Source organism: Perca flavescens, chromosome 9 (assembly GCF_004354835.1).
Source record: "Perca flavescens isolate YP-PL-M2 chromosome 9, PFLA_1.0, whole genome shotgun sequence".
NCBI classification, from domain to species: domain Eukaryota; kingdom Metazoa; phylum Chordata; class Actinopteri; order Perciformes; family Percidae; genus Perca; species Perca flavescens.
This window is the reverse complement of record NC_041339.1, coordinates 6,059,591-6,081,978: the sequence shown is the minus strand read 5'-3', so window position 1 is coordinate 6,081,978 and position 22,388 is coordinate 6,059,591. Positions and strand designations below refer to the sequence as shown.

General features: G+C 40.9%; 1 protein-coding gene across 2 annotated transcripts; it reads left to right on the top strand.

Annotated features, from left to right (window-relative positions):
- The first annotated feature begins 7,787 nt into the window (after nucleotides 1-7,787).
- On the top strand, nucleotides 7,788-22,300 carry hyi (hydroxypyruvate isomerase). 2 transcript variants are annotated; one of them, XM_028587504.1, is made up of 9 exons: nucleotides 7,788-7,940; nucleotides 8,067-8,424; nucleotides 9,057-9,168; nucleotides 10,155-10,269; nucleotides 14,913-14,991; nucleotides 19,577-19,626; nucleotides 19,724-19,793; nucleotides 21,915-22,049; nucleotides 22,145-22,300. In XM_028587504.1, exons 2-9 carry the CDS (start codon nucleotides 8,226-8,228, stop codon nucleotides 22,198-22,200), a joined length of 816 nt encoding a protein of 271 aa, XP_028443305.1. In that variant the 5' UTR covers nucleotides 7,788-7,940; nucleotides 8,067-8,225; the 3' UTR covers nucleotides 22,201-22,300. The 2 variants fall into 2 exon arrangements, with proteins under 2 accessions (XP_028443305.1, XP_028443306.1); XM_028587505.1 differs by having other exon boundaries at nucleotides 7,802-7,844.
- The last annotated feature ends 88 nt before the right edge of the window (nucleotides 22,301-22,388 follow it).

Here is a 22,388-nt window from a genome sequence, read left to right as displayed (position 1 = left end):
CATATATTAGCCTAAGTGAGCGGGGCTGTTTGCTTAGAGATAATGAAGCCAGCAGTGGCTCTGGACACCTGTAAATGCAAGTGGCAGCCTAAAACAGCTCACCTATCTGACAGTTCAGCACTACATTTCAAATGGAAATCTGCCAGGGATGAGAGTTTCAGCTGTAGGCCAAATATTGCCACAAAGAATATTTGGATCAGTTACAAAAAAATATAAGCTGTAAATGAAAAATCCCTGTGTGTAAGCCACCCTGGGTTTCGTGCGCTGTTGAGCGGTAGTTAAAGACCAAAGAAGGATTGATCCTTAGTTAGCTGCTACTTATTAACGAATGGTTATTTAACCATTATTTACCATTACTGAAGCATTGTGCGTACCTGGAGATAAAGTGATATGTCATACTGAGTGGTTAAACATTAACAAATGATAGGTTAAGCATTCACTACCATTGGTACAGAGTGGTGGTTAATCATTAACGAATGATGAGTTAAGCATTCACTACCATTAGTTAAGCATTGTGCATACCTGGAGATAAAGTGAGATATCATACTGAGTGGTTAATCATTAATGAATGATTAGTTAAGCATTCACTACCATTGGTACAGAGTGGTGGTTAATCATTAACAAATGATTAGTTAAGCATTCTTTCTGACCAATCAGTAGTCTGCAGGTTTTCACGTCACCTTTTCGTATCTGCTCAGCTCGCTTGGAACCTGGACAGAGGTGGTATAAAAAAAAAAACCCCACCCTCAATCTTGCCCACCCCCCCCCCCCCTATCCTCCTCAATAGCAATACTCCAGCACTGTACTTAAGTCCAAATGTTGAGGCAGTCATTTCTTTTCATGTCACTTTCTACTTCTACTCCGCTACATTTCAGAGAGAAATATTGTACTTTTTACTCCACTACATTCATCGGACAGTTTTAGTTACTAGTTACTTTACAAATTGAGATTTTTCCACACAAAACACATGTAGTTTATAAAATCTGATGTTTTATTATAAATGAAACTACCCAACAATATAACAGCCTACAAGTCCAGCTGAAATGATTAGACCATTAAACACACAACTGTTTGGATTCTTCAATCTTTCTAAAATGGGAGGATTGTTTCTGCATTGTTATTTTTACTTTTAATACTTTAAGTACATTTTCCTAATGATACTTACGTACTTTTACTTAAGTAACATTTTCAAGTATTTTTACAATGTGGTATTAGTACTTTTACTAAAAGGGAGTACTTCTTGCACCATCTTCAAAGTTATAACTTTAAGTTAAGTATAACCAGACCCCTACCTGAAATTGGTGTACAACCAGAGATGTAATTGGTAAAAACAAGAACTGAATCATCATCTGTAAGATGTCACAATGTGTAATATGCCCTCTTTGTTAAGTATAACAGACCTGCCAATAACAAATGAATAATTCAGCTTTTCACTGTTAATTTTACATATTTCATATTTCTATGAGGTCTTTTTGGTTACTTTTTAAGTCGTAAAGCTATTGTGTGTAGAATGTTTCTGGGATTATAGCATCTTTCTAGCATTCAGTTCATTTATCTCCTCTTTTTAGCTGCTACTACTTGTAGTGATGGCCCAATGAAGCTTCATGAACCATTTTCTTTATTTCTGAGCTCACTAGGTGGCGCTCTCAACACGGACTGAAAGCACACTGAATTGTCATTTCATTGAGCCTTTTTCTTTAAACCAAGAGCGCCATCTAGTGGGCTCAGAAAATAAATAAAATGGTTTCTGAAGATTCATGAGGCTTCATTTGGCTTTAACTATTACTTGAGAAAACCAGAGTTGGAATTTCAAATTCTACACTTAATTTCAACAATTATTTTTTTTTACAATGTTATTTTATTCTATTCTAAATGTAATATTTGTATATATGGACTATGTTTGTGTAGTGTGAAGGGGCTACAACTCATATACCATTGTGAAACATTGTGTTAAAAAATACATAAACTGGACTGAGAGCCAAAGTTCTTGCAGAAGAATAATGTATGCATTGTTTTACATTTCAGCGAAGGTGGGTTTGCTTGAATCAATGTTAGAATAGAGCAGCTGAACAGTAACTTAAAGCCCACAGTAGATGGAAGTTTATTTAATCGGCTACTGTGTACATATCTCAGAATTTACACACACAATTGTGTAGTGGCCTGTGTAGTAGGAAATCTGTCTTATATTTATTTTACTTTAGCCTGAGGATAATAATAATGTGAACGCTATCACACAAAAGGAGTGTACAGAACCAGGCCTATACTCTTGCCATTTGACATTCAGGGCAGCACCATCAGTACTTTTTTGGGGGTGCTTTTTTCTTAATCTTTTTAGATTTTACCCAAGAAAAGTCTAGCTTTTTATCTCCTTTCTGGCTTTTCTCCTCAAAAACTCCTCCACATAGGTTCATAAATAATAGGCAAAAAGTAATAATAAACTGTGGGGCTTCTAAACTGGTACCGTACCCGTCATCGTGTCTCTGCAGCTTTCCGCTTCGGTGTCATGCTCAAGTCAAATCAGTCAACTATGTTGCATTTTTGATTTTTGTATTTATCATATTTATGTGTCAAGCACAGTACCAGAGGAGACAACAAAGCATTTCACTGTGTTGAGTGAAAAACGCAAACCTGAGCTGGGGTGGAAAAATCTGAACTCTTCTCCTCAAAAGTCTCAAAAGTTGAGCAGAGATTTGTGCAGCTAAGAGGCAGATGTTGTGGCCAATTATTATACTCTGTTCTGGTAATGTGATTGTGTACATGCTGCATTGCTTTTCCATGCATTGCTCTTCTGCCTTGATCTTGCAAGTTCTCTGGTTAGGGTCTGGTTGCTTTTTCTACTTCTTTCTCTCTGCTTCTGCCACTAACATGGTAATGTAAATCTGTCTTTATTATGCTAGTCGTCATCCTGGGGTAGCTGCATCCCTGATAGTTTTCAGTGTGTCTCATGGGCACGCATATTACTTAGCTAGGTCGGCATGCTCTCTCCTTCATCTTCTTTTTATTACACTTTGACCTCTGAACACACACACACACACACACACACACACACACACACACACACACACACACAAACACACACACACACACACAGGTTCCAGGAGGGAGGGAGAGAAACCCCTAGAGCTGTGGGCCTCTGTATGTTTGTCCATCTCTTTGTGCAGGCATTTACACTCTACTAAAGGATTATTAGGAACACCATACTAATACTGTGTTTGACCCTAACTAATCAATATACATTTTTATCAATTCATTTCTAAAGCCTTGTTGAATCAATGACACAAAGAATTAAGGCAGTTCTGAAGGCAAAAGGGATCCCCTACACCATTACACTCCCACCACCACCAGCCTGGACAGTGGTAAGAAGGAATGACAGATCCATGTTCTCAGTGTGTTTACGCCAAATTCTGACTCTACCATCTGAATGTCTCAACAGAAATCGAGACTTATCAGACCAGGCAACATTTTTCCAGTCTTCAACTGTCCAATTTTGGTGAGCTCGTGCAAATTGTAGCACATTTTTCCTAGTTTTAGTGGAGATGAGTGGTACCCGGTGGGGTCTTCTGCTGGTGTAGCCCATCCGCCTCAAGGTTGTGCGTGTTGTGGCTTCACAAATGCTTTGCTGCATACCTCGGTTGTAACAAGTGGTTATTTGAGTCAAAGTTGAGCTTGTATCAGCTGGAATCAGTCGGCCCATTCTCCTATGACCTTTAGCATCAACAAGGCATTTTTGCCCCCCAAAACTGCAGCATACTGGATGTTTTTCCATTCTTTGTAAACCCTAGAAATGAAGCTCAGCGCAAATTCTTTTAGGAAGACGTCATTAACCCAATCACTACTCATTCTTAAATCAAATCAGCTGTTCAAGAAGTGACGTGTCAGTTAAACCAATCGGACTCGGCCACGAGATTCAAGGGCCAATCACAGCCTTACAACTCTGCTTTAAATCTTTAAATCTCCTTGTGCTGTCAGCTGTCGTTTCAGTCAAAGCGCTCGTCCCTCCTCCTCCCCTGCCGCCTCTGTTAGTTGTGTTTCTCCGGCTGACCGCTCCGTTGCCTCTTCGATCCGGTCTCTGGTCTCTTCACCGCCGCCACCAGTGTCTGGACTCCATCGGGGGGTTATGTTCCTATTCCCTACCCCTTTAAGAAGATTAATTCGATGGAGTCCAATCTCCAAAAGACTTTGTACATTCAATATCATACAGTTGTACAATAAATATCTTTGCATATCTGCAAACGAAGTCTCTCCTGATTGAAATGGTTGTGCGTGAAAATCCCAGTAACTGAGCAGATTGGGAAATACTCAGACCAGCCCGTCTGGCACCAACAACCATGCCACGCTCAAAGTTGCTTAGATCATCTTTCTTTCCCATTCTGACATTCAGTATGGAGTTCAGGAGATTGTCTAGACCCGGACGATACTCCTAAATGCAATTAAGCAGTTGCCAATGTGATTGGTTGATTAGATAATTTCATTAACGTGAAATTTAACAGGTGTTCCTAATAATCCTTTAGGTGAGTGTATCTTGTGATTACATTGTGAGTGAGACCCTGGTTATACATTTATACATGACGTAGTGAGGAATACTCTGATTATACGCGATTGAATGTAGTAAGGGCACTTTATCAAGGAAACTTAATAGGCAAGAGTACCCTCCACTTTGTCTTAACTCAAGCTGTGCATACAAAGCCATTAAACATATGGGTGTGTGCTCTGTGACAGGAATTTGCTTCTACAACTGCACAATGTCCAGATATGTTGAGAATGTGACAAATAAAAATAAATTTGAAACTTAAAACAAAGTCTCTTCAAAACTGCTTTTAATGTGTTAATCATGTGTGTATTTCTAGTGTGTAGTTTTGTATTTTACCTGTTTAACGTGTCTTACTATTATGAAAAATGCTATATAAATCAAATGTATTGTTATTATTAATATTATAGTGACTCTAGGTGAAATGTAGTCTGGCTATCACCAGACCAAGCTCAATCTTTTAAGATTGACCATTAGTCTGGGGAGTCTGCTCTGTATTTTCTACTACACAAGAGGCTTGATCCACGGGCATAGTTCAAATGACTCTGTACGCAATTGGATAGTCCTTCAACCAATCAGAGCAACGATCCGGGTGACGTAGCAGCGATAGCGGCATCACCGGGTTGCTGCGCTTCGGTGGCCGCCATGTTGAATGTAAACGAGAAGCTGCTTGGTCGCTTCTCTATCGTCATCGTGTTAAAACCTGCCGATAGCGCGCCAGGTGGATAAGCCAGTTTGTGATTGGTCCCCGCTATTTGTAACGGAAGCAGGATAGATAAACGTACAGGTTTCCAGCCTGAGCTGCAGGGCGAAATCAAATCGCCGGCAGACCGGGAGTCTAGTTGAAATGTCTAAATGTGTAAATGTGTAAAATCTATGTAACATGTAGTTATATAAATATATAATAGAAGACAATAATATCACAAAGAGCAAAATCTGGCTTGGAACACAGAATAGCGTGTCCTCTCGAGTGACCCGGGCTATCTTCATTTCCTCCTGCAGTAGCTGAGACATCCATCAGCATTTGGTGGAGCTATCAGTAAAAACATCAGCCTGAAAAGAAGAAAATCAATATAATGTCCAGTCTGAGTCTGCCAACCCATTGTAGGCTTGTTAGTGTACAGACATATGAGGGCTGGCGGTCTGCTTTTCAGTTCCCTGCCCTGAGTGGAAAACTCTGCTGTCTGGCTGCTTGTTGCCTCGGTAACAGCAGTTGAGTGTCTGAGCACACATGTCCACACCATAGGTCTACACCTAGGGGACATGCTGATCAGCTATGCAGGCAATTTAGGATACCACTGTCTATGAGTGCGTCTGGCAGCGGTGGAAGAAGTATTCACATCCTTTACTTAGGTAAAAGTACTAATAACATACTGAAAATGTTACTTAAAGGTCCAGTGTGTAACGTGTTCAGTTGTTCATTATCAAAATCTGTGTTGCCCGTTCCCAAACTTGTCCTTTTTCATGAATATTTACCTCCACCATCAATTCCAAGTATTCCTTCTGGCTTGAAATTTCACATTTGCATTTGCATGAACAGGGGTAGACGCTCCATATTCATGCAACATCTTGAAATACGTTAGCCGGTAAGGGACATACAGGACATACTGCTCCTCCTTTTGCGTTTTCGTAGTCACACGATAAACTCACAGGTGCTGCTAATGCCGCTAATGGGTATCGTAGCTTCACGGCCCCGGCAAGATGGAAGAAGGAAACATGTAGGACCACATGTATTCAAAATCCAAATTTCAGGAACAGGAGTCTTCTTCTTCGCCCAGAAAAAGAAAAAGGATATTGAAAAGAGCAAGAGACCGGGTGTTTGAAGCGTGAAGGCTACAATAGCTGTAATACGTATTTTGAACTGCGTGGTGCGAGAGAGTTGATTGCGATATATGATCTCAACACTAGATGGGAGAAATTCCTACACATTGGACTTTTAAGAAAAAATTGTGTAAGTATAATCAGGAAAATGTACTTAAAGTATTAAAAGTAAAGAAAAATCCTCCCATTTTAGAAACTGTAAAGGATCCAAACAGTTGTGTGTTTAATGGTAGCTCACACTACAGCTGGTTACGCTGCACAGAACTGCATTGCAACTAATACACTATTTACACTATTTGCGTAAAATTTGTTTTTAGCTAGGAACCAAAGGGCTTTGCTCTATTACCTTTCCATGGTGTTCATTTCTTACATAGGAATTGGGATACAATAGGTAGAATCATTATACTGTCTAAAAAGGATACATTTGCCCATAACTTTTTGCACAGCGTCATCAAATTAGAACACTGCTGTCAAAAAATGTGCAGTACCATTTCAGGTATTCAACAATTTAATTGCATTAAATGAATACACTGTTTTTACAACAGATAGGTACAACAAAATTAAAAAGAAAAAAAACACAGACAGGGACTCCAGTCAGTTTACTGAAATCATTCACTCATTCAATACACTGGTTTCATACTGTGCCTTTCTACCAAGGCAAGGCTCTTTACAATTAGTAAAAGCAGTAAAACACACACACACACACACACACACACACACACACACACACACACACACACACACACACACACACACACACACACACACACACACACACACACACACACACACACTAGCACACACATCTGGTGCCATAGTGTTTGAGTTCTTCAATAAAATGATATAAACTGAGTTTAGAGCTTGTTAGGAAATATACACTTTAGCTGATAAAGCACAAGGTACGTCACATCAAATATAACATTAGTAGGCCTACCCATTTTCCTATTGGTAAAACTTTTAATATCCTCCTGAAATAACTGTGTGTAAGCACAGTGGAAAAAATAAATTAAAATAATTTAAATTCCTTAGAAAATGAAGAAAACCTGTGGGAACTGCATTGCAAATACAGTAATAACGTATTGCTGTGATTGGTACCATGCATGTTTTAAGGAAAATCAACACACTTTTTGTTGACACACCATATTTATTTTTTTATTTTTACAAAAAATGTATTTCTACAAAATAAATATTTAATGTTTTAACATGATTTTTTATTTTTTTTTACAAAGCATTCTGGATACTGAAGGGAATTACATAACCATAATTTATTGGATGAATTATTTTGGCCGCCGTTTTAGATTAAAACCATAAACTGTAAAACCCCAAACTTTGAGAACCACCCTTAACAAAATAAGCAAATTAGGAAAGTTTTGCCATGACCAACCCCCTAACTAATTTGACTACCCATGCGTCTCACCAACTTCCTGCGCCTGCGCATTTCACAGACCAGGAAGCATGCGACCAGTCATGTGACAATAACAAACCTCTCCGTCAGGTCAGACGCAAAATGTGCAACTTGTATTGATATTTTAAAAATAAAACTAGTTGTACAAAGGACACATATGAAAATAAATATAGCTACAAGAATAATGTAAGTATGTGGAATAAAGACAATTTTTTAAAAGCCTTTTCCCAAATTGCTATACGATAGCGTAATGTTGTGCTGTCTCCAGTCCGTAACTTAACGTTAACTAATTGATGCTTTTTCCTCAAACAGCGAGGTCTACAGTTTTGTTTTGGAGGTGGAAGTATCGTTTTCCGCTAACATTGCTAACTGCGGTTAGCTTCATGCCGCTCTCCCCCGGCTGTTTTCGGGGTAAAAGTGCAGCCAGCACACAAGCACGCACGGTCACTGGCCTCTGCAGGTGAACCGGGGATGGCTCCGCTGAGGTTCTGTGCGAATATTTCCTGGCTGTTCACTGAGCTTCCAGACTTCAGTCAGAGGATATACGCGGCTGCCTCGGCCGGCTTTCAGGCGGTGGAGGCCGCCTGGCTCTACGACTGCGACCTGCCGGAGCTCCAGAGAGCCAGAGAGGCTACAGGAGTGGAGGTGGTCCTCATCAACACCCCGCCTGGTAACTTACCGTAAAACACAAGCCTCTCTACACCAGCATCACACACACACACACACACACACACACACACACACACACACACACACACACACACACACACACACACACACACACACACACACACACACACACGTTGAGGTACTTGTACTTTACTTGAGTCTTTTCATTTCATGACACTTTCTACTTCTACATTTCAGGGAGAAAATATCTTACTTTTTACTCCACTACATTCGTCTGACAGCTTTACTATTTACACATTAATATTTCTGCACATAAAACACATGCAGTTTGTAAAATCTGATGTTTTATTATAAATGAAACTAGCCAACAATTTAACGGCCTACAAGTCCAGCTGAAATGATTAGACCATTAAACAGACAGCTGTTTGGATCCTTTACACTTTCTAAAATGAGAGGATTTTTTTGCATTGAGTACTTTTACTTTGAATACTTTAAGTACATATGTGTGGTATTAGTACTTTTTCTGTAAGTAAAGGATCTGAATACTTCCTCCACCATTGCTGCAGCAGCAGCAGCAGCAGCAGCTGTTCATTTAAACCAGAAAGTGACACTGAAAGGTTAGCAATAATTAGAGGACGATGGTGGTAGCGATAAGATGAATGTGTGTTGCAGGAGATGTAAAGGGAGGTGATCTTGGTCTCGGAGCAGTTCCTGGAAGAGAGGCAGAGTTCAGACAGGGTCTGGATCTGGCTTTGAAGTATGCACGAGCTTTGGACTGCAAAAGGTGAGGCACCAGCAGACGAAGAAGAGAACTTTGGTATTGATTTTTCACTGTGTGCATACTAAAGGCAAGGCGAGTTTATTTGTACAGCATGTTTCAACAGCAAGGCAATGCCATGTTCTTTACAAATAAAAATCCTCCCGTGTTGTCTTTGCTGTGTGCTTCGGCCCAGTTGGTCCTGAGTCCTGAGCTCTGGACCAGGGTTTCATCCAGAATATCTCTGTACTTTGCTCTGTTCAGTTTTCCCCTCAACCCTGACCAGGCCCCCCAGTCCTTGCCACTGAAGGACAAGGCCCTTCTCCCCCAGCTGCTCAGTTTGGCTGGATGGAAGCTCTAGGAAGAGTCCTGGGGCACATTCAATCTCAGAACAGTGTGCGACGTATTTGAGTTATGTTTTCTCTCGTTTGGTGGGTGTGTGTCTCTCGTTTAGTGGCTGTGTCGCAGGTGATACCCAGTCAGCAGAGACGTGGTGCAGGGTGTTCAACGCACCCGTTTCGTCGTTGCTACGTTTTGTCGGGGCTGAACGTGGCCCAGGTTGTTCCAAACTTCTTCCTTTAAGAATGACGGTGGCCACTTGGGACCCTTCAATGCAGCACAAATTCTTTTGTTGCCTTCTCCAGAACTGTGGCTCGACACAGTCCTGTCCCTGAGCTTTCTGCTCAGATATGCATTGTCAGCTGTGAGACATTATACAGACAGGTGTGTGCCTTACCAAATCAATGTCCAATCAATTGAATTTACCAATCACAGGTGTAGAAACATCTTAAAGATTATGAAGAGAAATGTCAAGTGCCAGGGGGGTAGACATATACGGAAACATAAATAAAGCAAAATTATAAAACAGAATAATGCACCTTCAGTAAAACATCTATATTGCGGAGACAGTTCTGTCGTCAGAGCTTTTGCGATTTGTGATGAGGGAAAAAAAGCAGGGTTTCACCTTTTCAACATTGCATTTGTGTTTGACGTGTTTGTCGTGCATCTATCAGGATCCACCTGATGGCTGGGAGGATTCCTGTGGGCTTGCACAGAATGGCCGTTGCCAAGGAGATGGAGGCCATCTTTGTGCAGAACCTAACCTATGCCGCTGACATCCTCTCAAAGGTAGGTGACCCTTTCTCTCCCAACATACCAACAACTCCCAGCAGTATGAAGGACGTTACACTGGATAAAAACAGACATCTAGTGGAATACTGCAAAGATAAAGAAGGACACATGTAAGATTAGGACAAATGGGAGATATTTAAATAAGATTCAACTGACCTTTCCAGGAATAAATACTAAAAGATATTACTATACAATACAAAACACTCCTTCATGAATACCAATTACTGATTTGTGCTTTTGAATGAATTATTTATGCGCATGAATTAACCGAACACAATGTTTAACATTATTGTTATATTTGGATAAATGACTGAAGTTGTTTCATCTGCAAAATCTAAAGTGTGTCCACATTACCTTGTCCAAAATCAAAACAAAGCTTGCTACAAAATTGGTAAGCATGAGTTAAAGGTCCCACGGCATGGAAATATCACTTTATGAGGTTTTTTTAACACTAATATGCATTCCCCCAGCCTGTCTATGGTCCCCCAGTGGCTAGAAATGGCGATAGGTGTAAACCGAGCCCTGGGTATCCTGCTCTGCCTTTGAGAAAATGAAAGCTCAGATGGGCCGATCTGGAATCTTCTCCTTATGATGTCATAAGGAGCAAGGTTACCTCCCCTTTCTCTGCTTTGCCCGCCCAGAGAATTTGGCCCACCCATGAGAGAGAGAGAGACATCATGACTTTCAATAGCTACAGACACAGAAATGGCACATCCTAAGGAAAGCTCATTGTGGGACTGGCTCTAGTGACTGTAATTCTGCACCAAGGCTGAATTTCGGGAAAGAGACTTCAGATACAGTTTTAGTGGACCACTAAGGTCTATATAAAAGAGACTTCAGATACAGTATTAGGGGACCACTAAGGTCTATATAAAAGAGACTTCAGATACAGTATTAGGGGACCACTAAGGTCTATATAAAAGAGACTTCAGATACAGTATTAGGGGACCACTAAGGTCTATATAAAAGAGACTTCAGATACAGTATTAGGGGACCACTAAGGTCTATATAAAAGAGACTTCAGATACAGTATTAGGGGACCACTAAGGTCTATATAAAAGCATCCAAAGAGCATGGGACCTTTTAAAGACAATGACTGGCTCCGTAGATATGGGTATCTAAATGATCAAGAAACATAACAACGTTAATAGCATGTTTATACTGTACATCACTGTGTTCATACATCACTAGGTCTACATAATATATTATTATACAACTCTTCATCTTATCAAATACATGGATTTCCAGAAAGAAATAATGATAATACTAGAAATACTTTTATCTGTGAAGGAATAGTTTTTTTTTAGGGAAAAACCTACCATTTTATTCATCCACCCAGCTCTTCTGTGCGCTTTCTCAGTCCGGCTACAGCGTGGGTTGCCAGATATGGTCGCAGAGCCCAGGTTATGTCTCTGTACAGGCATCGCTGGTACCGAACCTGGCAACCTCACTGTAAGAACATAGACTGTAAAAACAAGAGCTGCACACAGTGGCTGCACCCAGCTGCAATGAGAGTTCTAGACCATTTTCAAATGGAGGGGCCAGGCTGGGGCCACATGCGATTTTAGGGGTAGCAAATATATTAAGCACAAGTCTTAGATACCACCAACCCTCCATAGGTTTGGTTCTACAAAAGACTAACGATACACATAGGGTTGTAACACACATGCGACAATAAACACAAGAATACTCATTCAGTGGTAACCTACGTGTATTTATCACTGAACAAGAATAATATCTCCTCTAGGATAAAGGTGGGATTCAGAATCTATGAAAATATTTGCCAAATTTAGGGGGGCCGAGGGGGGCCACGGCTTAACACAACCTTTTTTCATTCAGTATAAACCACTTGGCCAAAATGACGCCCACAAATTGTAGTTTTTTTCCCCTTTCTGTTATGCACAGATTAAAGGGGTGATAGAATGATTATATAGGGTATTTTACACTGTTCCTTAAGGTCTCCTAATAGGGTATGTAACATTGGTTGGGCTGAAAATTGCCCAAATGCTATTTTATTAGGCCCTTAACTACCCTGTGAATATGGCTCTATTTGGAACAAGAGCTTTTCTTCCAAATATGGTATGCTCATGAATATTCAGAATGAGCTACGTGCTGATTGGTTTGAGCAAACTACATAGAAACACATGGGAGACTCGACAGCAGGTCTCATATTTCAGACACTGCCAAGTTATACATTGTTTATCGGGCTATTTCGTTATTAAAATCACTTCTGAGACTTTTTTTTTTTAGCGAGAAATCAACTATATAAAGCTCAAATATGGGCCGTTTTACGAAAATTGATGGCCAATTGCAAATTTGGTAAGACTGTGTGTCGGAGATCAGCGGCCGGTGCTGCCTCGCCGCCCGGCCTGCCTTCCTTCACAGACCCCGGCCTGCTATGAGGTACTTGGAGCTCCGTCACGACTGGCAGCCCACAGCACTCCATATCCGCGCAAAGTCAATGTTTTTTCGCCTGCAACTCCCCTCTTCCTGCTAGCTAAATGGCCCGTGTATGTGAGTGAGAGCGCGGTCAGCGAGCTTGTTACGCCAGCAATCTCTTACCACAGTTCCAGTTTATCTTTTAATGTGTGTAATTATAATGTGTTGAGTTATTTAAACAAACGATATGGGAGATGAACGGCGCTTGTCCGCAAGTCCCTTTGATAGAGCCTGCGGCTGGATGTAACCCGTTTGTAGCTACAAATCACGGATAGTTAGCTTCATTTTCGGCGTAATTCCAAGTATATTTACAGTTTGAATTTCGTCACGCCACATATACAACATCTAGCTAAATGTCTTATAAAGCTAACAACGGTGACCGATTTCAAGTTAATGAATATTTCTGAATTTCAGAGGAATTTTAAGAGGAGGCTAGCTAGCTCTCATTGATAGAGCTACATCCAGCCGCAGGCTCTATCAATGAGACTCGCGGACAAGCGGCATTTATTTCCCCAATCGTTTGTTTAAATAACTCAACACATTATAATTACACACATTAAAAGATTAACTGAAACCTGTGGTAAGAGATTGCTGGTGTAACAAGCTCGCTGACCGCGCTCTCACTCACATACACCGGGCATTTAGCTAGCAGGAAGAGGGGAGATGCAGGCCCTGGAGCTCTGTCAGAGCAGGGGCATTTGGTTGTCTATTAGCCCAAGAGACGGTGACTTTGCGCGGGTATGGAGTGCTGTGGGCTGCCAGTCGTGACGGAGCTCCAAGTACCTCCTAGCAGGCCGGGGTCTGTGAAGGAAAGGCAGGCTGGGCGGCGAGGCAGCAACACAAGGCAGCACCGGCGCTGAACTCCGACACACAGTCACAATTAGCCATCCATTTTCGTAAAGTGGCCCATGTTTGAGCTTTACATAGTTGATTTCTCACATAAAAAAGTTTCAGAAGTGAATTTTGTAATGGAATAGCAGAGATCTGCGTGACCTAGCTAGATTCAGAAGACTACCTGATCTCAGGTCAGTTGTGTAGCCTATGTAAATGTTGGGCGTGACCGTTCTCTTAATACACCCACGGCTGTGACAAAGGTTCCGGTTTTTGGGAGGTTGACGTCAACTTCCAGCTTTGTTGAGATTTGCCCGTTTTCAGCGGCAGTTTCAAAATATGAGATTTTCATAGTAAAGGGGTGTCAGTGGGATTTTGAGCTCATATGTATGTCCTATTTACCCACCGAACTGTCGTTATTAAACTATGACATATGAAATCAGTTTTGCATTCTATCACCCCTTTAAATAAACAAAATACAATGTCATATTGTAATCACACTTGGTTTTATTTCTCTGTAGTGTTAGAGTACATACTGTAGATACTGTACTGTAGTATTCATTTAATCGTTGCACTGTATGTAGAGCTGGGCAATATATCAATATTATATTGATATCGTGATAGGAGACTAGATATCGTCTTAGATTTTGGATATCGTAATATGGCATAAGTGTTGTCTTTTCCTGGTTTTAAAGGCTGCATTACAGTAAAGTGATGTCATTTTCTTACCAGACTGTTGTAACTGTTCTGTTATTTGCCTTTACCCACTTAATCATTACATATTACTGATGATTATTGATCAAAAATCTCATTGTGTAAATATTTTGTGAAAGCACCAATAATCAACACTACAATATCGTTGCGGTATCGATATCGAGGTATTTGATCAAAAATATTGTGATATTTGATTTTCTGCATATCGCCCAGCCCTACTGTATGTATAACAGGTTTCATGTTAGTTAAATGTCATGTGTTTACATGACACCACCCGAAATAAAGAGTTGCAAATATACTTGTGATTTTGTCATTGGAGTGTAACTACCACCCTATGATGCTCTCTGTGTTTATCACAGTGTTGTGAAACTGAACTGCCTTGCACTTTATTTAAATCTTAAATCTCAGACTATACTGATATTGCACTATTCCTTCCCTCTCTTCAATTGTTATTGTATATTTCTTGTAAATTCTATTGTATTGTTATACTGTATATTTAACAGTACTTTTTTTATATTTCTTACTGTCCTTTCAGTTTTTATTCTTTATATGTTAAGTGAGTGTTGTACTTTGAGAGCAAAGATAACCCGGAGTCAAATTCCTTGTTTACGCAAACCTGGCCAATAAAGCTGATTCTGATTCTGATGTCCTCACAGGAAGGAATCACTGGCTTGATTGAACCAATCAACACAAGGATTACAGATCCACGGTATTTTCTGGACTCTCCTCATCAGGGTAAAACAATGTGTCCCACTGAGACAACCAGCAGGTCTGACCCTCAGTCCCACTCCTGCCTGCTGTAGGGGAACAACACACTGCTGCTGTCAAAGTCAGGCAAATGAGCCAGATGCAACAACACTGTTGCTGTTAGGGAACGATCAAGTCTTGCAGTGGAAAACTAAATCTAGTGTTTGATATGAATGAAGTCCTTTTTTATAGCCATCTGTTGAGTCTGGATTTCAGCACCATGAGCTGTCCACAGTCAAGCACTAAAGATGGCCAGGTTTGGTTTATTTGGTCTCGGATATATTTTATTGGGCATTTCAAATTAATTTTTAAAGTTGTACTGGTATTGTGCACAATGTCCTAATTTTGATGCATTTGAGATTTAGCTGAGATCCAGATTAGGCATACCATCTTTTTTCATCTGACGCCCAACAGAAAACTGTGCAGTGGACTCGGCCAATACAAATCTAAACTTGCATGAATTAACTTCAGGTTTAGCATTCTTACCATGTAGGATTTCCTGTGTGTGTGTGTGTGTGTGTGTGTGTGTGTGTGTGTGTGTGTGTGTGTGTGTGTGTGTGTGTGTGTGTGTGTGTGTGTGTGTGTGTGTGTGTGTGTGTGTGTGTGTGTGTGTGTGTGTGTGTGTGTGTGTGTGATAAAACACACACACATACTTCAATGTCATACTTCTGATTTGCCATGAAAAACTGGCCAGCAATAAGGCGTTTTGCCACATTAACAGATTTTGTAAAACGTCTCTTTATATAAATGCATCGCATGTAATTTAATCTCTATTTAAACACTCCTTACTTTAGATTAATAGAAATAGGAATGTAATGGGTGCAGACAGAAGGAGGCGTGTCATGATGTGACTGTGTGCTCAGCACATTGGATGCTGTACAGAATGAGTACGCCAGTGTTTGATCTTATTGCTTGTGTCGGTAACACTTTATAAAAAACAGTACATGAATTATCATGCCTTCATGCGTGACAAAGCATTAATTCATTCATGTAGTACTTCATGAGCTAGCAGTAATGTACAATGATTAAAAGTCTCATGCATAACTTCATGCAGGAACAATACGTTAATGAATGAATCAATGAAGATATTTGAATCATAATGATTTCTGATTTATTAATGATGTTCATGTCTTCTTAAAAAAAAAAAACTGACCAGTCCCAGCAGTGTACATATATTCTGAAGAATTGTAGTGTTGTAAACATGATCAACTAAATATTACTTCATCATGTTTGTGGCCCTTCAAATAAAGTGCTGACCTGCTCCATCTTTAACATCGATAAATAAGATCTGATATATGGTAGCATGAAATTAAATGTATTAAGAATTAAAGTAGTATTGATGCAAAATACCAAATACAGTATAATGCAGATGCATTTTTATAGTTGCTTTATTCACAACCACATAAGGCACTTAAACAGTAAGGTAGGGCTGGGCGATATGGACCAAAAGTCATATCCCGATATATTTTGGCTGAATATCGATATACGATATATATCCCGATATTTTTTTCCGCAAAGTGAGAGCAAATGTTCAGTCAAAGCCAAAATCAAATATGACATGTCACAAGTAGTTTCATAGAGACAGTTGCAAAATCAAATAAATAATAAACCGGTTTCTTCACCTGGTTCATGATTAAATGCTCAGCTGTTCAAATAACAATAAAATGTAAACCTAAATACTGTATAACAGGAGTACCTTTTTTGAAATCAAAGCTCCATATTTGTGATTCGTTCCAAAGGTCAATTAAGCTTTTGATATTAATATAATCTACTTTGTTCAAAATGTAATGCCTCATGCCTGTAAGCCTAGGTTTATAGTCCCATTCTTCCACTTGATACTGCTTCCACTTAAGTAAACTAAAAGATGAACTATCGACTACAAAACAAAGAAACTAATTAATGTGTTAATACAAAGAATATTTATTATGATCGGTTCACAGATCTGAGTCCAAACGGAAACTTCACCCTTCTGAACTAAGAGTTTCTGCTTCAAGGTGAAGTTTAAAACAGACTGAAATGTCCAGGCTCATTCCTCCACTATTTATTTCTGTATGTATTTATGCGTTACATGTCATTTTAACGGGCACTGAGCTCCAGATCCTGCAGCTGCAGACGGTCTCTGCTGCCCCGCTGTAGCTTCTCTCCGTCCGCCTGCCGCCGGCAAACTTAGTGGAACTTTCCGCCGATATCGACATACAGGTCGTCCTGGACTACGTGTAAGATCCTACCGATCACCACTCTGTCTTTGGCTGGTCCGATTTGGATCAGCGGGGACCGCGCAGCAGCGAGGCAAAGCTGTGTTTTCCCCGGGAAGAGACGCTGCGGCCGGCCACGGAGCTCTCCGCCTCCCGCTGCCGCCGGAGCTCAGGTTGCTGGTCGAAGGCGGCATACATAATCATAAAACACATTGTCACCTGTTAAATGTTATTCATTGCTGTTTGTTCTTTTCATTTCCTCTATCGAACATAATTAAGCAGTACAAAAGTCCGGCATCTTTAGCGTTGATCTGAATGCTTCGCACCCCTGTTCCAAGATGGCGGCGGTTTTGACGTATGTTTAGAACCTCAAGGCGACATCTGTGTATATATCTATGGGAGCAAGGATCACATTTGAACTATATCGATATATGCGATATGGTCTAATTCCATATCTCATTTAAAAATATATCGATATATTTTTAATATCGATATATCGCCCAGCCCTACAGTAAGGCCTGACAGACTGATCTCAAGAATGTAAATGTAAATGGACTGTTCTTATATAGCGCTTTTCTAGTCTCAACGACTACTCAAAGCGCTTTAACATAGTACAGGAACCATTCACCATTCACACACATTCATACACTGTGGCCGAGGCTGCCGTACAAGGTGCCACCTGCTCATCAGATACTCAGTCACACACATTTACACTCCGATGCGCAGCATCGGGGGCAACTCGGGGTTCAGTGTCTTGCCCAAGGACACTTCGACATGGGACTGCAGGGCCAAGGATCGAACCACCAACCTTCTGATTGGCAGGCAACCGCTCTACCACTGAGCCACAGTCGCCAAGAAGTGGCATCTGTATGACACGCCAATTTGTATGCCATTTTGGCGTGTTATCAAGACGCATAATCGCTTTTTAGCGTGTTTATCAACGCCGTCTGGCCTCCATTGACTTACATTACCTTGCGATTGCGTGTCAATTTACGCCGTAGCAAATAGTATGAAAGCCCGAAAATCTGCATAGGGAGTTTGGTCAGGGTGGTGGATGGGTCCAACAACACAGGACGGTCACCCAGGGGACCGGGGATCGTGTCCCCCCCCCCGTGTCATGTTTCCTAAACCCAACCGTCGCTTTCTTCTTTTTCTAAACCCAGTCCCTCCAGAAAAACGTGATTATGCGAACGCATAATTCAATGCATAATCAGCCAAAGTCCGCATATTTATGCGGGGGCATTTTTTCAAATACGCCACACTTTCGCCGCATAAATTGCCGATTTCCACGCAAAATATGCGGGGCTTGCATGATTTCATAATCCCCGCATTTTCGTTGCAAAAAAGTCACATATATCTTAGCAGAAAGTTTAAAAATGTTGCGTTTACTTCACACAAGAGCAGCCATTTTCCCCTGTTGCCACGGGAACGTTATGAAGTGACGTAATTATGCAATGTGAATATCATCGAAAAGCAGGGTGTTGGGGGAATCACTTTTTTTTCTCTTTTTCATCAAACCACAGTTTTTGCAAGTTCCCGCAATTTCATCGCATAAAATTGCATAAATATCCCGCATATTCTATCGCATTTTTTAAGAAAATGTGCCGCATAATCAAGGATTTTTGCCCGCAATAATCACAAAAAAACTCTGCATTTTTCTGGAAGGACTGTAAACCCAATCGTGCCGTTGTTGTCCTGCATCCCGTTATTGTTTTCCTAAACCCAACCGTCCTGTTCTTTTCTTTTTATTCTTTTTGACATACATGCGGATGGCTCAAAATGCGTACAGATAACACGCCACTTGGCTTTAGAAAGCGGCGTGTATGTTTATGCGAAGTCACGTTGTCAAGTTGGGCCTGAGAACAATGCTCACCCTAGTAGGATATTTATGAATTTTACTTTTTAGTAACTTCTAAGTGTCTGAACACCAGAAATGTCTTGACAATATTTTTTTTATTTGAGGGGTCACAAAGATGATTGTTGCATATGCACTACAAAGTCATGTTTAGTGGATCATGACTTTCTGTAGCCTGTCACTTTAACTACAGATTTACCAATGAAGAAGACATGAACATAACATAAATCACGATGATTTAAATCCCTTCATTGGTGCATTCATTAACATATTGTTCCTGCTTGTTCTCATGTATGAGATACGATTAATCCTTGTACTACTGCTGTATTACTGCTAGCTCATAAAGTACTACATGAATGAATTCATGCTTTTCCATGCGTGAAGTCATTATGATAATTCATGTACCCTTATTATAAAGTGTTACCCTTGTGTCTTATTTCTACCACTTCCTCTCTGACATCTGTAATGTCTGGCTGCTTGCCATGAGTTATGTTTCAGCTCAGCCTCATTTGTGTGTCTGCAGCGGCTGCAATACTGGAGAAGGTCGGAAAGCCCAACATCAAGCTGCAAATGGTGGGTGCTTTGGACATTTGTCTTAACTTGAAAATAAAAAAAGAACCAAACAATACGGTGAAAGTCTTGACTTAACAAATGTCTGAACTGTTTTCAGGACGTCTTTCACTGGCAAATAATGGATGGAAACCTGACACAAAACATACACAAGTATTTCCCCATTATCGGTGAGTGAGATGTTGTACTCCAATCCTTCAGCCTTGGTGACTCTAGAGGCTCCCTCTCCCCTCTTCTATTCCCCAAATGTTGCTTCTCTGGCTACAAAATAAATTCAACTAAATCCCGCCTGATGCAGCTTACGTCCTCTTTAGAATCCCCCACCACACCATCTCGTATCCCGGTGACCTTTAGATATCTTGGCATTTATATTGAAATGGTAAATGGACTGCTTTTTTATATATTGCTTTTCTAGTGTTAGGGACCACTCAAAGTACTTTATAACTAGGGTTGGGTACCGAAACCCGGTGCTAATACGGCACCGGTGCCTAAACAACCGGTATCTACCGGACCAAATCACAATGCCGATTTCGGTGCCTCATTTCGGTGCCAATTAAACGCCTTTTGCGCTGCTCTCTGATGCTCCGAAACAGATGTTAGAGGCAACAGAAACATCGCTGCACGTGACACTAGTTAACACTTCACTTGGCAGCAGGTAACGTTAGCCTACCGTTAGCTAGCAGCTGGAGTAAACACGGTTAAAATGCCGACACCTAAACGGTGTGAAGGGTGTCTGTATTTCACTGTAGAGGATTCCAACAGCGGGACGTTAAGCAGTCTGCAGCTGCCTTTGTCGGAAAAACAGCAGACGGTGCGTTCACTTGAAACTAGTAAGCCTCGTGGTGCATTCAAAGTTATTGTAAAATACCCTATTACCCTATTTTTTTTTTTTTAAAGTATCGGTTCAGGCACCGGCACCGTTTTAAAAGTATTGTTTTATGCACCAACAACAGACCTAAAGCAGCACTAATTGATCTTTTGGGCCATTTTGGGGCACCAGAACAAGCCGTTAGTGTAGTGTATAGTTGGTTTATCAGTTTTATCTTGGCTGAAAACAGCTTCCTGCTGCTGGAAATAAGGTTGATGAGAGCTGTGTGAGTGAGCCGAAAGAGTAAAGTTGTCGGCCATGAAAGCAAAACACCGAGCTAAAGAGGCTGAGACGCTCTGCAGAGCCGAGAAGTGGTGAGAATTCTGTGTTCATCACTACGAGTGACACCTTTCATATTACACATATTAACAGTTGCCCTGTTGTTAATGTTAAAATAGTGATGAGTGCAACTTTAAAGCTGTTCCACACCTCATCAAAAGTCCACATCAAAATTTGGTGTGTGGGGAAAAAAAAAAAAATAATTATTTGTTCGCCTAGTCTCGCATTGCCAGACCTTCCTTCACAGCACTACGGAGGAAGGTCTGGCTAGTCAACACAGCATTCCGGGATGGGAGAAAACCGTGCTCTAGTTTATTGGCATTTCTTAACCAACTGGCAGTTCAGTTAGTACGCATCATACCGCTTTTTCTTTCACCTTTTATTGTTGCGGTGACCTCCGCCTGCATTAACAAGAGACGTGTCTAACTCATGCAGTTTTATTAAAGTTTGGAAGAAAACGACACACTTCGGTCTCTTTGCCTCTTCGGCGGCTAAGGACAAACGTACCACTATTAGGCTGGTTACACACTGGATGCGTCGCGCGAGCGTGTCAGTTTATATTTTGGCTCCCATGTTAACCGGTTAGTTTACACACTGCCTGCGTGACATGCGCGTCCCAAAAACACGTGCCTGCTAGAAATAGAACAGACGCCTATTTTTCACGTGACACGCAAGCGTGTTGGAAGCGTTTCCAGGCAAAATAGAATAGGAAAAGATGTTTATATGTCATTTAGACACAAATACATATTAATAAATGACATGTTGATGTTTGAAAGTCTCTAGCTTTTGATATAAATGCAAAATATAAATGTAATAAAAAAAAAAAATAATTGATTTTCTAATATTGCATCTGTCAATCCAGAACGAAATATTCTCTAGCCTATTTTGCCGTCAATACTGCCGACGTTCAATCAATGGGAAACATACATGTGTCCAGACAAGGCTAGCAGCAGCAGCAGCGCTGCGTCAGACACGTTTCTGGTGTGTAAAGACCACGCAGCTGACACGCAACAGAAACGCCACGCTCACACCACGCAGGCAGTGTGTAACCGGCCTTACGATGTTAAGCAAAGATTGACCAAAGAGCATGCTCAGTGGCGATGAAAACCCCCCAACGAGTCTAAGAAGAAGTGTTGTGTCTCAGGTCACGTTCAGGTGGCTCAGGTCCCGGGCAGGAACGAGCCCGATAGTGGCGGAGAGCTCAGCTACAGCTACCTGCTGAAGACTCTGGAGGAGCACGGCTACCAGGGATACATCGGCTGTGAATACAAGCCACGAGGCCAGTGCTCTCTTTATTTGATTCATTATGGAACCAAGTTAGAAAAGAAAAGAAAAAAAATAATCCATGTTCATCATTATCTTTGTCCACTTTAGGCTCCACAAAGGAGGGCCTGGGCTGGATCAAAGATTACTGCACACACAGCCAATGACGAGCCCAGCTGTCCAGTCACACAGCTGTGCCTGCTTCAAGTGTTCTGCTCAATGGCTCCAACATTATAAACAAGTCATAAACGTTTATGGCATAATGCATCTTTTAGTACGTGTCGTTCGTTTTTTTGTCATGACAAGTTATGGTTAGGGTTCATGTGTCATGCCAGTGTCATGCCACTCTTATGTA